Source organism: Cyclopterus lumpus, chromosome 5, assembly GCF_009769545.1.
Source record: "Cyclopterus lumpus isolate fCycLum1 chromosome 5, fCycLum1.pri, whole genome shotgun sequence".
NCBI classification, from domain to species: Eukaryota; Metazoa; Chordata; class Actinopteri; order Perciformes; family Cyclopteridae; genus Cyclopterus; species Cyclopterus lumpus.
Window position 1 is genome coordinate 1,983,348 of NC_046970.1, and position 14,589 is coordinate 1,997,936.

Here is a 14,589-nt window from a genome sequence, read left to right on the forward strand (position 1 = left end):
ATTGATTATTGTTCTGGATTTTTTGTGTACTTTTAATTTGACAATTTTTAATTTCAACCCGGCCGACGCCCAGAATTTACTCCGTCTCAAAATCAGTCCGACGGCGAGACACTGGTGGACGTGGCATCACAGATCTGAGACCAGCATGGTATTTAAATGAGTTCTGCTCGTCTGCATAACGAGTTATTACCAGACGACGGGTGAACGGGGTCATGGAGGCGCCACCCTCTGTGTCAATGTGGGTCAGATACCGAGAGAGTCACCAGGCGAAGCAATGCTGCACGTTTCACCATGTTTAGATCCAAGAGGACCCAGGTGCATCATGGGCCGAGTCGAGTCCAGAGTCCTCCAAAGTCACATGACTGTAGTTTGACCCCGGTCTGACTCCCAACAGATGGATAAACATGTCTGTGTTTCGTGTCACTGTTCAAGGTGGATAATCACCATTTTTGCATCGGCCAGTATGAATATAATCTTTCACACGGTCATTTTAAATTCATACTGGGGTTTTAAGGATGCGGTCCTCCTGGGGGGGGGGAGGCGTGTCACCGCACGACAACGCCGTCCCATTGGCCGCCGAGTCTTGTGACCTCCTTGTCCCTCAGAGGCGGCCTTCATCCGGCGCAGTCTGTTTCCACGTGTTGACGTCTCCTCCTCTGCTCTCCCCACTGTGTTCAGGCGTCCTGGGAGGGGGGGGGGGGGGGGGGGATATAAAATTAAAATGACAAGCATTTCATACCTTTAAGGAAATGGAGGAGGAACCATGATTAAGATTTCCTTTAGCTTTACAAGGTGCGTTGATGAAGTGATGAAATGAATGTATTAATACTAGAAACATACGTCTTGCTTGTTTATGATGTCGATTATGAAGCAACGTTGAAATAAAAACTATCAATCAATAAATATAGTCTGAATGTCACTTTTTAACAATAGTAATGAAAACATAACATTATGGTATTAAATGTGATGCACTGGTGAGGCGAAGGGAAACCAGTGGCTGTGAACGCATGGTGACACCGTGTGTGATGAGGCCTTCATAGTGCTACAGCGTGCATGGAATCTTTTTGATTTCTTTACTTTAAAATCAAGCGTCACAAATGTGAAGAAAGTTTATTAGTTTCCATCATCGGATTCAAAGATAGAGGAGAGGAGAGGAGGAGAGAGGAGAGGAGGAGGAGAGGAGAGAGGAGGAGAAGAGAGGAGAGGAGGAGAGAGGAGAGGAGAGAAGAGGAGAGAGGAGGAGAAGAGGAGAGGAGGAGAGGAGGAGAGAAGAGGAGAGGAGAGAGGAGAGGAGGGAGGAGGAGAGGAGGAGAGGAGGGAGGAGGAGAGGAGGAGAGGAAGAGAGAGGAGGAGAGAGGAGGAGGTTTGGTTTGAAAAAATCCTTTATTCCACTATTGCAGTGAAAACAGAAACCACTCTAAAACATCACTTGAAGGACAAACAAACAACTAATAATCAAACAAACAAACAAACAAAAAACCACAGAACAAGGACAATCAATAGTTCAGCACCAGCTCTCCACCATCACCCACTGAGCATAAAATGCTCCCCGTAGTCCATCTACCCCTGAAAGTCTGTATGTTGTCCATTGCCGTGTAATAAGCGTGTTCCAGCCTGAGTCGAGCTTTCAACAGTCCCTTCATGACTTGCACCGGGTCCTCACAACCAGAACCCCCGGCCCGATTCTTACGCGTCAGCCAGATGGCTAGCTTGGCAGAACCGGACAAAAAGTTCACCAGCGTGTGGACAGCCTTCTTTTTTGCGGAATATTTCGGCCCGAAAATGAATAAATACAAAGAAAAACTCTCTCCAAGCCCCTGAAACCACACTTTCAAAAGTTCAAACAGTGCTGAGAGCCGAGGACACCGAGCAAACAAGTGCTCCAGGGTCTCCGTCTGACCGCAGAAATAGCATTCCTCCCCAATAAGAGGGTCCAGGTGTGCCCGGTATCTATTTGTGGCTACTGCCCCGTGTACAACCCTCCATTGGAGGTCTGCTGTCCGCTTCTCAACGGGCATTTTGTACAAACACCTCCAGCTGCCCCTCGGGGAAAAACCTGGGCCAAAGAACTCGGTCCAACTCGACTCCTTCAACCCCGCCAGAGAGCGCAGGTTCACAACTTTTACGCAGATTTCGTAAATTGCCTTTTTCCCCGCTGCCTGAAAACTGTCCAGGTGAGGGGTTGTGAAAGACAGCAGCTGATTTCCTCCCTCCTGCCAGTCCCCCACCACCGGGGCAATGAGCAGAGTGGGGGGGGTGGACTCACTTTCTTCATCCCACCGGCCAGACAGAGCATGGCGTCCTACAACTGCTCTCAGCTGTTGCGGCAGGGCGGCACAGACCTCCTTCACTATCCTGCCAGTCAACCTGACAGACGCGATGTTGATGCTCTGCCTGAAGGCGACCACGGCTGATGACGTTGATGACATCCTCACCAAATGTCCCAGTTTGGTGCAGCCGACTTCTCTTAGCCGCGTCCGTAGGCTGGCAGACTGCAGCAATTGAGCCCTTATGAACCTGTTGAAAAACAGAGGTTCCTCCAGCAGCCACACGCCTGGAGCCTCGTTGGGTTCACGTGAGAAGTTAAACACTTGCCAGGCCTGCAGGACAGAGCTGTAGAACGACGTCAGTCCAGCCAAGTCCACTTCCTCAGGTTGTAGGAGAAAGAGCTGTTTGTCGTATCCCAACCGCCCAGCCCTCCTCAGCAGCAGTCGAGCAGCGTCCATCCAGCTGGGGCCGCAGTCATAAAGCAGCTTCTGTGCAGTCCGCAGTCTGAAAGAGAGGACCCTGGACTGGATATCAATGAGGCCCTGCCCCCCCTCTGCCACAGGCAGATAGAGAGCTGCTGCACGAATCCAGTGCCGGCCAGACCAGAAGAAGTCCACAACAGACCTCTGTACCGCTGCTATGAGACCTCCTGGTGGTGTCAGCGCGATGAGCCTGTGCCACAGAGTCGAGGCAACCAAGTTGTTAGCAACCAGGACTCTCCCCCTAAAGGACAGCTGGGGCAGTAACCATCTCCACTTAGAGAAACGGACACACACCTTCCCCTCAACTCCCTCCCAATTCTTTTTCTGATAGACCTCCGAACCCAAGAACACACCCAGCACCTTCAATCCCTCTTTTCCCCACTGAAGACCTCCGGGCAGGTGAGGCACCACCTGCTCCGTCCACCGTCCCACCAATAAGGCCTCCGATTTCTCCCAATTCACCCGTGCAGAAGAGGCATTCTCATAGAGTGACAAGATATCCTGCAGCAAACCAACATCACCCTGATGCCTAATGAAAATGTTTGCATCATCAGCATATGCTGACACAGTGAGAGGACGACTAAGACTGGAGGACCCTGGCAGTGACAGACCACTGAGCCGACTCCTCAACTTGCATAACAAGGGTTCAAAAGCAAGGCTGTAAAGCTGCCCTGAAATAGGACAACCCTGCCTTATCCCTCGTCGTACAGGGATCGGTCGGCCCAGCCCAGCTCCCATTTTCACCATGCATTCTGCACCGCTGTACAACAAACCCACCCAAGATAGAAAACCTTCACCAAACCCAAAAGCCCTAAGTGAAGGAAACAAATAAGAGTGGTCCACCCTGTCAAAGGCCTTTTCCTGATCCAGGGAGACAATACCAACATCTACATCGTGAAATCTACACACATCCAGCACATCACGAAAGAGAAATATATTGTCCATGATTGTTCGACCCAGGATACAGTATGTCTGGTCACTATTAACAATTGATCCCAAGTAGTCTCTGAGTCTGTTGGACAAGGCTCTGGAGAGCACCTTGTAATCCATGCAAAGCAGGGCAACTGGTCTCCAGTTCTTGAGGAGAGCCAAATCGCCCTTCTTAGGCAGCAAGGAGAGGACTGCTCGTTTGCAGGAAACAGGAAGCGATCCTGTCCTAAAGCATTCCATCAGGACACCATGGAAGTCAGGACCGATGACATTCCAGAAATGCTTCACAAAGTCTGTGGAGAGGCCGTCGATTCCCGGAGTTCTTCCCGAGGTCATCTGGCCCACCGCAACCGTCAGCTCCTCCAGCGTCAGTTCCCCGTCCAGCGCAGCCCTCTCCTCTGGGCTGAGACGTGGAAGCCCCTCCAGGAGCTCCTTACTGGCTGACTGCTGACGGGAAGAAGCTGTTTGAGTGGCGTGCGTCTAGGACTTGGTGGACTAGCCTCCTGCCAGATGGAAGGGACTCAAACAGCTCGTGTCCAGGGTGAGAGCGGTCGGCTGCAATCTTTCTTGCCCGCTTCAGGGACCTTGAGGCGAACGGGTCCAAGAGGGACGGCAGATTGCAGCCAATCACCCTCTCTGCAGAGCGAATGGTGCGCTGCAGTCGGGCCTTGTCCTTGGCAGTGGCTGCAGCGTACTAGACGGTGATGGAGGAGCAGAGGATGGACTCAATGATGGCCGTGTAAAAGTGTGCCATCATTGTCTTTGGCAGGTTGAATTTCTTCAGCTGCCTCAGGCGGTACATCCTCTGCTGCGCCTTTCTGGTGATGGAGCTGATGTTCAGCTCCCACTTGAGGTCCTGGGATATGGTGGAGCCCAGGAAGCGGAAGGACTCCACCAAGTTGACGGGGGAGTCACACAGGGTGAGGGGGGCGGGTGGGGCTGCGTTCTTCCTGAAGTCCACAACCATCTCCACTGTCTTTAGGGCGTTGAGCACCAGGTTGTTCTGGCTGCACCAGGTCACCAGATGGTCAGTCTCCCACCTGTAGGCGGACTCATCCCCACCAGAGATGAGACCAATGAGGGTGGTGCCATCCGCGAACTTCAGGAGCTTGACGGACTGGTGACTGGAGGTGAGCATTTATATCCAACAGTGGACTCTGCAAGTAACAATAAAATCCTATTAAAAAGATAAACATTCCTCTCAGCAGCTCCCTGGGTTCTAATCCCAACTCTGCGTCCTGACTATTAAAAAATGAATTCTTTAAAAAAGGTCATTACGGCCTTAAATATGGAAAACCTGCATTTTATTAGAAGAAACCCAAATCCTTTTTCCCTATTTCTCGTACGCGGCTCAACTAAGTCGATCAAATGTCCTATTAGCCAGCTAAGATTAACAAGATGATTGACATCAGGCTCTCCCGGTTTCTCAAAGGCTGATCCGCGGTCAAACCATGTCGTTAATTTGAACCAGGTAGGTCACATACAATTTTTGTTTCAGTCGCTCAAAAACCTCTGATTTCCGAGTGTTGTTGTTGTTGTTGTTTTCCTTCCGATTACAGAATCCTAACGCTGCTAGGCGATCACCATATGATGGAAAATACATCTTTAATTCGCTATCTGTCATCAGCTGAATGTGCTGGCATCAATGTAAACATTGTTTAAAAAAAGAGCAATTCTGATTAGATAACCTAATCATTTTTGTTCAATTATTTACAAACAGTAAAAAGTGTCTTTGAAAAGTACAGTTGATTGACTCAAATACAGGAATAAATAAATAAATGCTTAAATAAATGTATAAATAAATACAGGAATAATTAAATGCTTAAATAAATGTATAAATAAATACAGGAATAATTAAATGCTTAAATAAATGTATAAATAAATACAGGAATAATTAAATGCTTAAATAAAAAGGTATAAATAAATAAATACAGGAATGAATAAATATAAGTTGATACCTTAAAAAGGACATCATTAAATAAATCTATTTCTACATTTCTTCATTTATTTATGCCTGTATTTATGTGTCATTGTATGCAAATGAGCTGGGGCTGTCTGTATTTATTTATTCATACATTTATTTATTCATGCATTTATTTATTTATACTTATGTCATTGTCTGTCCTCCATACCAGGTCTCTATTGTTTCCTCAGGAACATTTCTCTGTCTCCAGAAGTCACTTAGAGTCTCTGTCCTGTGAGCATGTAAAGGAAAGTTATTGGAGGATATCATCATATACACACAACAAGAGTCTTGGGCTACAGGTGAGATATTTTGCAAGTGAAGTGGCAACTTTGCATTTGTACAGTTTCTTTTTCACACATGTGGTACCACTACTGTGTTCTCCAATATGGATATGAATTTGAAAGGCATTGAATGATACAGGTTGTTCAATGTAAATGTAGCTTATATAAGAGTCTCAACATAGTTTTACTATCTTAATGTTGGTGCATGCCAACATTGGAACATGTAATTAAACAGTGCAGTATGACCTACTGACGTACTATGTGTAGTGTGAGTGTAGATGTGTCAATGTTGACATCAGAAAGTCTAGATAGAAACGTCGTCATATACTACCGGACACTCATTTAAAATGTCAATACAATAACAAATCATCCAAACTAGCTTAACCAGCGCGGCCAGAAGGCTCCTCTCGGCCGGTCGCAGGAGGAGAGACCCACTTTCTACCGGCAGGAGCTCGACAAGACGGTACCAGAACCTGTCCCCGGTGGGCTCCGGGGCGTACTCGGGACCGAGAGCCCACGACCGGCTCCCTCCACCGGCCCGCCAGAGGGAGCTCCCCGCGGGCTGCTTGTCAACCTGTGAAGGGGAGCCGTGGGGGGAGAGGGGGGGCAGGCTAACTGATGTAGCTAACGTGTGAGCTTCGATGGTGCATCGAACCCACTGAGAACTGCCTCCAACACAGCAAATGAACTACTCGTGTTACCGTTATCATGAAGGGAGGCAGAGGAAGAGCTCTACATGTGACACGCTGAGCAGAGAGCGAGCAGGAGGGGGCCAGAAGGAAGCTATCGCTATCCGCTAAGCTAGCACGGTGGCTAACGTTAGCGGAACTAAACAACGTGAAAATAAGACTGTTGGATTTGTAGCGATACGTCGCTAAAAGAAGGAGAGATCCGAGTGTTTAAATGTGTAAGATGTACAGCAGGTAATCAGCCCTTTGTACTAAAGAATATCACACAATTACCGTATCAGCTCCGGCTAAACCAAGCGATCAGAAAACAGACACGCAAGAGATGGGACATGTTTCGGAAAGAATATATAGAAATAAAAAATAAAATAACTTTTTATTTATTAATTTAATTTATTAATAAAAGAAGAAGAAAAAATATTAAATTAATTTAAAAAAAATTAAATTTAATTTAACTTTTTTTTTATTAGATAAATGAACTTTTTCTTTTTTAAACTGCCACTTTTTAAAACAGACACGATGAGAGATGTTTTGGAAAGAATATATATTTATTTTGTATTAATTGCAATAAAGGAAGAAGAAAAGAAAAAAAAAGTTAAAAGTTAAAAAAAAGTTAAATTAAATTAAAAAAAATATATATATATTTTTTTTTTTAATTTAATTTAACTTTTTTTTTTTGATAAATGAACATTTTCTTTTTTAAACTGCCAGTTACACCGTGCACTGGTATCGCTGGTAATCCTACGTGCCAAACGCCAGTTGAAGCCAGAGGTCGCACTCTCATTATGCAATGTATACACTGCACACACAAGTGTCCCTGTTGGAGGTACCGGGGAGTCATGAAGTCCCGTGACCGCAATCCAGGGGTAGTTCTCCCAATTTGGCTCAACTGACGCCGACACGGTTCTCTCGGGGGGCATAGTATCGTTGAGAACCGTCCGAAATTTGTGGTCCGTTTGCGGATCCAAGTGGGAGGAAATGAGTAAACCCACCAAGCGCGGGGAGTCGCTTTGTGCGAACCACCGCCACACCCGGGTTTCGAACCCGCATCTTATCTGGTGTGGAAGGCGAGAGCGTAAGCCGCTTCGCCACCGCGCTAGCCAACATATACAGATTCGTGGGGAGCTTTGTCTTTTAGAATTTAAAGATTGCGCAATATTTGTCCAATGTCAAGATTGCGCAATAATTTTTAACCAAAATTTGCATTTTTCAAAATTATAACAATTATAAACATTATAAATGTGACAAGATTAGGAGGGGTTTCCCCCCTCCCTCCAGAATTAGACATGTGACAAATGTGGAATCTTTTCACATGCATGCAAACTAGGATAATACTAATATTAATGCTATTTGTTAAGTGTTCAAAAATCGGTCCAGGAACAAGCTGGTGAAAAAGGGAACCATACAGATGTTTTATTTAGTACTATTATAGATAAATATACCAGTATTGTATTTGTGGTATCATACCTTGAAGTTGGTTCATGAATGACTTTAACCATATTGTATATAATGAAAATGTATATTTGTATGTACGACGAGAGAGTACATTTAACCATTTAATTACATGTATGTGCACACACACATGGCCAATAAAGCTGATTCTCACACAAGTGTTTTTATTGTCCAGGTGGGAGAGGGCGGAGTGAAGCGCTGTGGAGATGGCGTCTTCTGTACACCTGTTCTGGCGGTAGGTGAATTGGAGGGGGTCCAGTGTGGGTGGTAAGCAGGTTTTCAGATGAGCCAAGACCAGCCTCTCATACACTTCATGATGATGGGTGTAAGTGCAGCGGGGCGAAAGTCGCTAAGGCTCGCTGCAGTGGCGTGTTTGGGCACTGGCACGATAGAGGTGGCTTTAAAGCACGTTGGCACAGCTGCTTGGGCCAGTGACAGGTTGAAGATGTCAGTCAGGACCCCAGTCAGCTGCCCAGCACAGGCCTGGAGCACATGTCCGGGATGCCGTCAGGGCCCGCAGCCTTACGTGAGTTGATGCTGCGCAGCGCAATCCACACATCCGTATGCATGTATATGTATGTATGTATATATATATATATATATATATATATATATATATATATATATACAGTATATATATATATATGTATATGTATGTGCTGTATTATCATATTATCTATTATTGTGCATTTCTAACAGCATAACATTAATATCCTGTTACAGGACAATCCCAATTGTACTTGATCCCAGATATCCAGACCTCGTGATAATGTCCTGTTCAGGGACAACGGTGATCAGAAGAACCAACATCAGACACATCCGGGTATTTGGACCGTGCATGAGCAGATGGGGAGTTCAGAACTCCGTGATCAACGTGCACAGGTCCACCACGTTCTGGCTCTATGTGGATGTTTCAATGTTAGTCAACCTGCCCTGACCTGTGTGACACTGTCCGTCTAACTGGGAAAAGGGAGGCTTGTTTCTCTTAGTTGCATCACACTGTGCACCAGATGTGTTGAGTCAAATGGAAATCAAAAAGATATTAAATTAGAATTTACACAATATTTATTATATATAAAGTGTCATACAGTACATTTTTTAAATTAAATCAGAACTATTATGACATTGGTTCTAATATAAAGACATGTTTACAATGTTTGTTGAACATTTAATTAATAGTGCTATATAAATATATATATATATATATTTATATATATACATATGTACATAAATATAGATCTATAGAAGTATATTTAGTTGCAAACAACTGGGTCGAAAGAAAAGAGATCATTTCAAAAAGTTCTGCCGAGACATTAGTCTGTTGACAGCGGTCACCATGACGAGGGCAATCTGATGCATGGTGGGTAATATGGGCGGGGAAAGCGTGTTTTCATTGGTGGTCCAGCGGATTGGTCAGTGGCATTCGGAGCGCAGGGTTAGAGGTTCGAAACCCGGCTCCGCCCCCAAGCAGCCGACGTGAGTCACGTGAGTCACCTCTGTGTCGATAGCTTAGCTTGTTGCTAACCAACGCTAGCTCTCGTTCTTTAGCTTAGCAGATAGCCATGCACGCGTCTCTTCTACCAGGCGAGGAGAGAATACTATGGAGAGAAATGAGACGTCCTTTCCTCCCAAGCGTCGCGTGAAGGACGTGTCTGCTTCACACTGACTCCGGATCAGCTGATCAGCTGTCAGTCGGTTTTAACAGCTGGAGAGACGCGATCGATGTAACGGAGTTGTTTCCTGGTATAAAGATCCTTCTTCTGTCTTGGTCAGGTCTTTCTTTGTTTTCGCTGACAGCGCCCCACACTTCAGCATGCTCACGCATTCACATTCACATGATACTGATGTCACTGACTGGCACAATTGTCACAATATGTCTTTTCTTTACCTGCTTATAATAAATAACCTTTTTAATTTGCCATCATCCACTGTGTCCTTTCCCATATTTGACAGAGCCTCAGAGCCGGGTTGTGACAGTTACACACACACAACCCTGAAGATAAGAAATGATCATATATTCATTTAACTGATGTCTGTACGGTGCGTTTTGTGAACAAATGGCAACAATACGTTGATTAGAAAACCTATTTGTAATAGAAACATAAACAGGGAGAAAATAACGTCATTGAGAATGCATTTGAGTTTTGTTAATATATATTATTTGGGGGAACTTCATTAATTAATATCATTGTTATAATGTTCACAACACGCTGCGGTTGTGGAGCGCTCAGACAGTCCGCTGTCGCCCCCTGCCGGTCGCTGCGGAGGCTGCGCAACGTGCTGGGTTCATTTCAGGTGACACTAGCCGTGATAACAGAGAGGGTGAGGTCACTTTGTAGGGTGCAGTTTGCAGAGAACAGGTATGTGTTTAAAGTGTTTGACAAGAAGTCCAGAGAACCAGTTCATCTGTGCTGTTGGAACAAAATACTACACTGTGAAAAAGAAACAGTAAAAGTCTTACTGAAGGAAAAGAATGTTGTGTACTTATCGTAAAGTTGTTGTACTATGTTGTTCTATTTTATCTGATGTTTCTGGTTTAATATTACTGCTTCAAAAGAGACTAAAGCCGTCAGACTAATGTAGTAAAAAGTACAACATGTACCTCTTAGATGTAGTACACTAAAAAGTACAACATGTACCTCTTAGATGTAGTACACTAAAAAGTACATGTACCCCCACTTGAGTACTACTCTCGTCTCCCACTGTGAACATAGTACTTTAGTAGTACTTTAGTAGTACTCACGTCCCCCACTGTGAACGTAGTACTTTAGTAGTACTCTCATCTCCCACTGTGAACGTAGTACTTTAGGAGTACTCACGTCTCCCACTGTGAACGTAGTACTTTAGTAGTACTCACGTCTCCCACTGTGAACGTAGTACTTTAGTAGTACTCACGTCTCCCACTGTGAACGTAGTACTTTAGTAGTACTTTAGTGTAGTACTTTAGTAGTACTCACGTCTCCCACTGTGAACGTAGTACTTTAGTAGTACTCACGTCTCCCACTGTGAACGTAGTACTTTAGTAGTACTCTCATCTCCCACTGTGAACGTAGTACTTTAGTAGTACTCACGTCTCCCACTGTGAACGTAGTACTTTAGTAGTACTCACGTCTCCCAGTGTGAACGTAGTACTTTAGTAGTACTCACGTCTCCCACTGTGAACGTAGTACTTTAGTAGTACTTTAGTAGTACTTTAGTAGTACTCTCGTCTCCCACTGTGAACGTAGTACTTTAGTAGTATTCTCGTCTCTTACTGTGAACGTAGTACTTTAGTAGTACTCACGTCTCCCACTGTGAACGTAGTACTTTAGTAGTACTCTCGTCTCCCACTGTGAACGTAGTACTTTAGTAGTACTTTAGTAGTACTTTAGTAGTACGTAGTACTAGACGAATTCCACACACCACGGTCGACCTCTCAGCAGAGGGAGCGACTCCAAAGGGTTCTCCATGTCTGAGCAGGCTCAGATCCAGGAGTGTGAAGAGGTGAAAGCTGCTCAACTTGTAAATGCTTAGCAGTGCTCAGCTATGAAGACGGCACACAACACATTGAAGGGAAGAAGGAGAATCTAATTGAATCTGTTTGCAAGTCTCTCTCTTCAAGACTCATTCACGTGGTCTGTGTTCTCCTGCGTGACCTCAGGCCTTCACCATCACGGACCAGAACAGACTAGAACCATCTGAGGTATGTCCGCCCCTTAGCACCTTGTCCTTTCAATCTTAGTTGTAGCTGCTAGCACATATCTCATAGCTGCACTATTCAATGTTCATTATATTGACGATGTGTAATGTGAAAGAGATCATGTGGAGATACAGAGAATTGTCACACAGCGCTGCAATTCTAGCTTTTTAGCATTTTAGCTCTTTTTTTCCTCGACCCCCAAGTAACCAAACAAGACCAGTGTTTAGTGCTATTTGTGAATGACTCGACCACCAGGACACTGGACGCTGTCTTCAGATGATGGACTTTGGACTTTAAAACATGTTCTTCTGCTCTCAACATGAACTCTGGACTTTGTGGTGTTTCAGGAGGAAAACTGCCTCAGTTATTCTCTCATATTAGTTTCATATTTTATACATTAGCTTCGTATGAAACCCTGAAAATACGACAAGAAGAAAGTACTTTGTTCATTCTTGAGTCAATAAACACTTTATTCATCATGTAAACCTGTTCAATGTGTTGGACCATAATCTCACTTATGTAAAAGAATAATGAAAGATGTGCTTATTGATTATGATACTTTATTTTATAACACAACATAGTGCATCATGTGTATGTTGATTCAGACAACAACAACAACAACATTTAGTCTCTCAATCTAATGAACACACTTTGCAGAAAGTTGTAAGAACTAAATATCTAGAATAAAGAATCTCTTCTTTCTCTTTAAGACCCATGCAGAGGAAGAGACATTAACAAATACATCGATAACAACATTCATCAAACATTTAGAGCTCACAGCATTTGACATGTTCCTGCAGATGAATATGAGTTCAGGTAAACAAAGATCATCATGAGCAGTGAGAGCCTCCATAAACACACAGAGGAAGGAGCGCCACCTACAGGAACTCATTTACACAGCAACGAGATGGACAAGCACCGCCCACAAGGTTTGATTGACAGGTGGAGAAAAGTCTGCTCTCAGCGACAATGAAGTAAACAAAATAAGTTTAAGAATTAAAACCCAGACTTTAACCGGCTGTCCCTTAAATCACTTCTGTCTATTTGAGTTTACAGAACTCAGCAGTTTCTCCAGAAAAAGAAAACAACCCAAGTCCAGCATAGAGAGGCTGAGTGAATGTGGTCTGGACTCTGTGGAGGAGAGTCATGGTTCCAGAGACGCTGTAGAAGGACAGAATACCTGCTCTGTGATCCAGGTACACTCCTAGTCTGGAGGACCAAGGACCAGAGACGGGGGTTTGGACTTCGTTGTACCAAAAGTTATAACTGTTATTGTAACAACATAAAGCCCAAGATTTGTTATTGTATCCAAACCTACATTCATTCCCTTTTCTCATGATGTTCTTGTATGAAACTGCTACTTCAACTCCTCCTCCTCTCCACTCCACCTCCCAGTAACAACGTCCAGTCAGACTCTCTCTACTCAGGACCTGAAGACACCATCCACTGAACCTGTCTGGGTGACTAGAATAAGACTGATGTTCATTCATAACAGTTCCTTTTCTGTTCCCATCAGATAATAACAGCTGTGTGTCTGCTGTGTTTGGATCCAGAGTGAGTTCACATGAACATCTTAAGAATCCATCTCTGGTCGTGGGCTCTGGTGCAGACAGTAAAACATCCACTTCAGTCCCCGTCAGTGAGACGTTTGTCCACTTGTCTCTCAGGACGTCCTGTAGTTCATCTCTGAGTCCTGAAACAGCCGCCGTCACGTCCTCAAAGTACCTCAGAGGACGGATGTTGATGCTGGATGAGTCTGTAGACCCACTGAGTGGTGACAGTGAGGGGTAGTGGTGGAGAAGCTGGTTGAGATCCTCTGTGTGTGAGAGCAGCTTCAGCTCAGCGTCGTTCCTCTTCAGCTCAGTGATCTCCTGCTCCAGCTTCTCCTGAAGCTCTTTGACTCGACTCACTTCAGTTCTCTGCTGGGATCTGACCTGCTGCTTCACATCAGAGCTTCTTTTCTCCATGAGACGGATCAGCTTAGTGAAGATCTTCTCACTGTCCTCCACTGTTTTATCAGCAGAGAGGTTGATGGCCTCCACCTCCTGATGGAGCAGCTTCAGGTCTTTCTCTCTGTCCTGGATTCTCTGCTGGATGTTTAGTCGACTCCCCTCCAGCTCTCTCTGCCTCTCGGTCCTTTCTGCTGCAGCTGAGACGGTGTCGTGGCCTTTATGTTCATCCAGAGAGCAGAGGTAGCAGATACACTGCTGATCAGTACGGCAGAAGATCTTCATCACCTCATTGTGACGAGAGCAGATGTTCTCCTGGAGCTGGTTGGAGGGGTCCACCAGCTGGTGTTTCTTTAATGGAGGTGCATCATAATGATGCTGGAGGTGTTTCTCACAGTAAGAAACCAGACACACCAGACAGGACTTGAAGGCCTTCAGTCTCCTCCCAGTGCAGACATCACAGGCCACATCTTCAGGTCCAGCATAGCAGTGATCAGCAGGAGCAGCTTGGAGTCCAGTCTTCTTCAGCTGCTCCACTACAACTGCCAACATGGTGTTCTTCAGCAGGACAGGCCTCGGTGTGAAGGTCTGCCTACACTGAGGGCAGCTGAGGAGCTTCTTCCCGTCCTCTTCATCCCAGTGGTCTTTAATACAGTTCATGCAGTAGCTGTGTCCACAGGGAATAGTCACCGGATCCTTCAGGAGATCCAGACAGATGGAACAAGAGAAGGTCTCCCGGTCCAGCTGATCTCCTTTGGGCTCCATTTCACCTCTCGGTAACAACGAGTGTCTGAGTTTCACTTCCTCAGAAGAGACTCTGACTTCAGGTCTGAACAACATGTGACGGTTCAGTGAACGGGGCGTGTCAGCTCTACTGCTCCGCCTCCATGTTGGTT

General features: G+C 45.2%; 1 protein-coding gene and 1 long non-coding RNA gene across 2 annotated transcripts; both read right to left on the bottom strand.

Moving 5' to 3' along the window:
• Positions 1–4,727: 4,727 nt before the first annotated feature.
• On the bottom strand, positions 4,728–6,944 carry LOC117730937. The gene is made up of 3 exons (XR_004609504.1): positions 6,890–6,944; positions 5,813–5,875; positions 4,728–4,837 (listed from the first exon to the last, which is right to left on the bottom strand). It is a non-coding gene; the product is annotated as an uncharacterized LOC117730937 (long non-coding RNA).
• Positions 6,945–12,225: 5,281 nt separating this feature from the next.
• LOC117730754 (tripartite motif-containing protein 16-like) lies at positions 12,226–14,589 on the bottom strand. The gene has a single exon (XM_034532714.1). The coding sequence runs from the start codon at positions 14,531–14,533 to the stop codon at positions 12,785–12,787; it is 1,749 nt and encodes a 582-aa protein (XP_034388605.1). The 5' UTR covers positions 14,534–14,589; the 3' UTR covers positions 12,226–12,784.

Bases quoted from the DNA above. Each gene is read 5' to 3' on its own strand.
- LOC117730754 (XM_034532714.1), bottom strand. From the start codon at position 14,533: ATGTTGTTCAGACCTGAAGTCAGAGTCTCTTCTGAGGAAGTGAAACTC.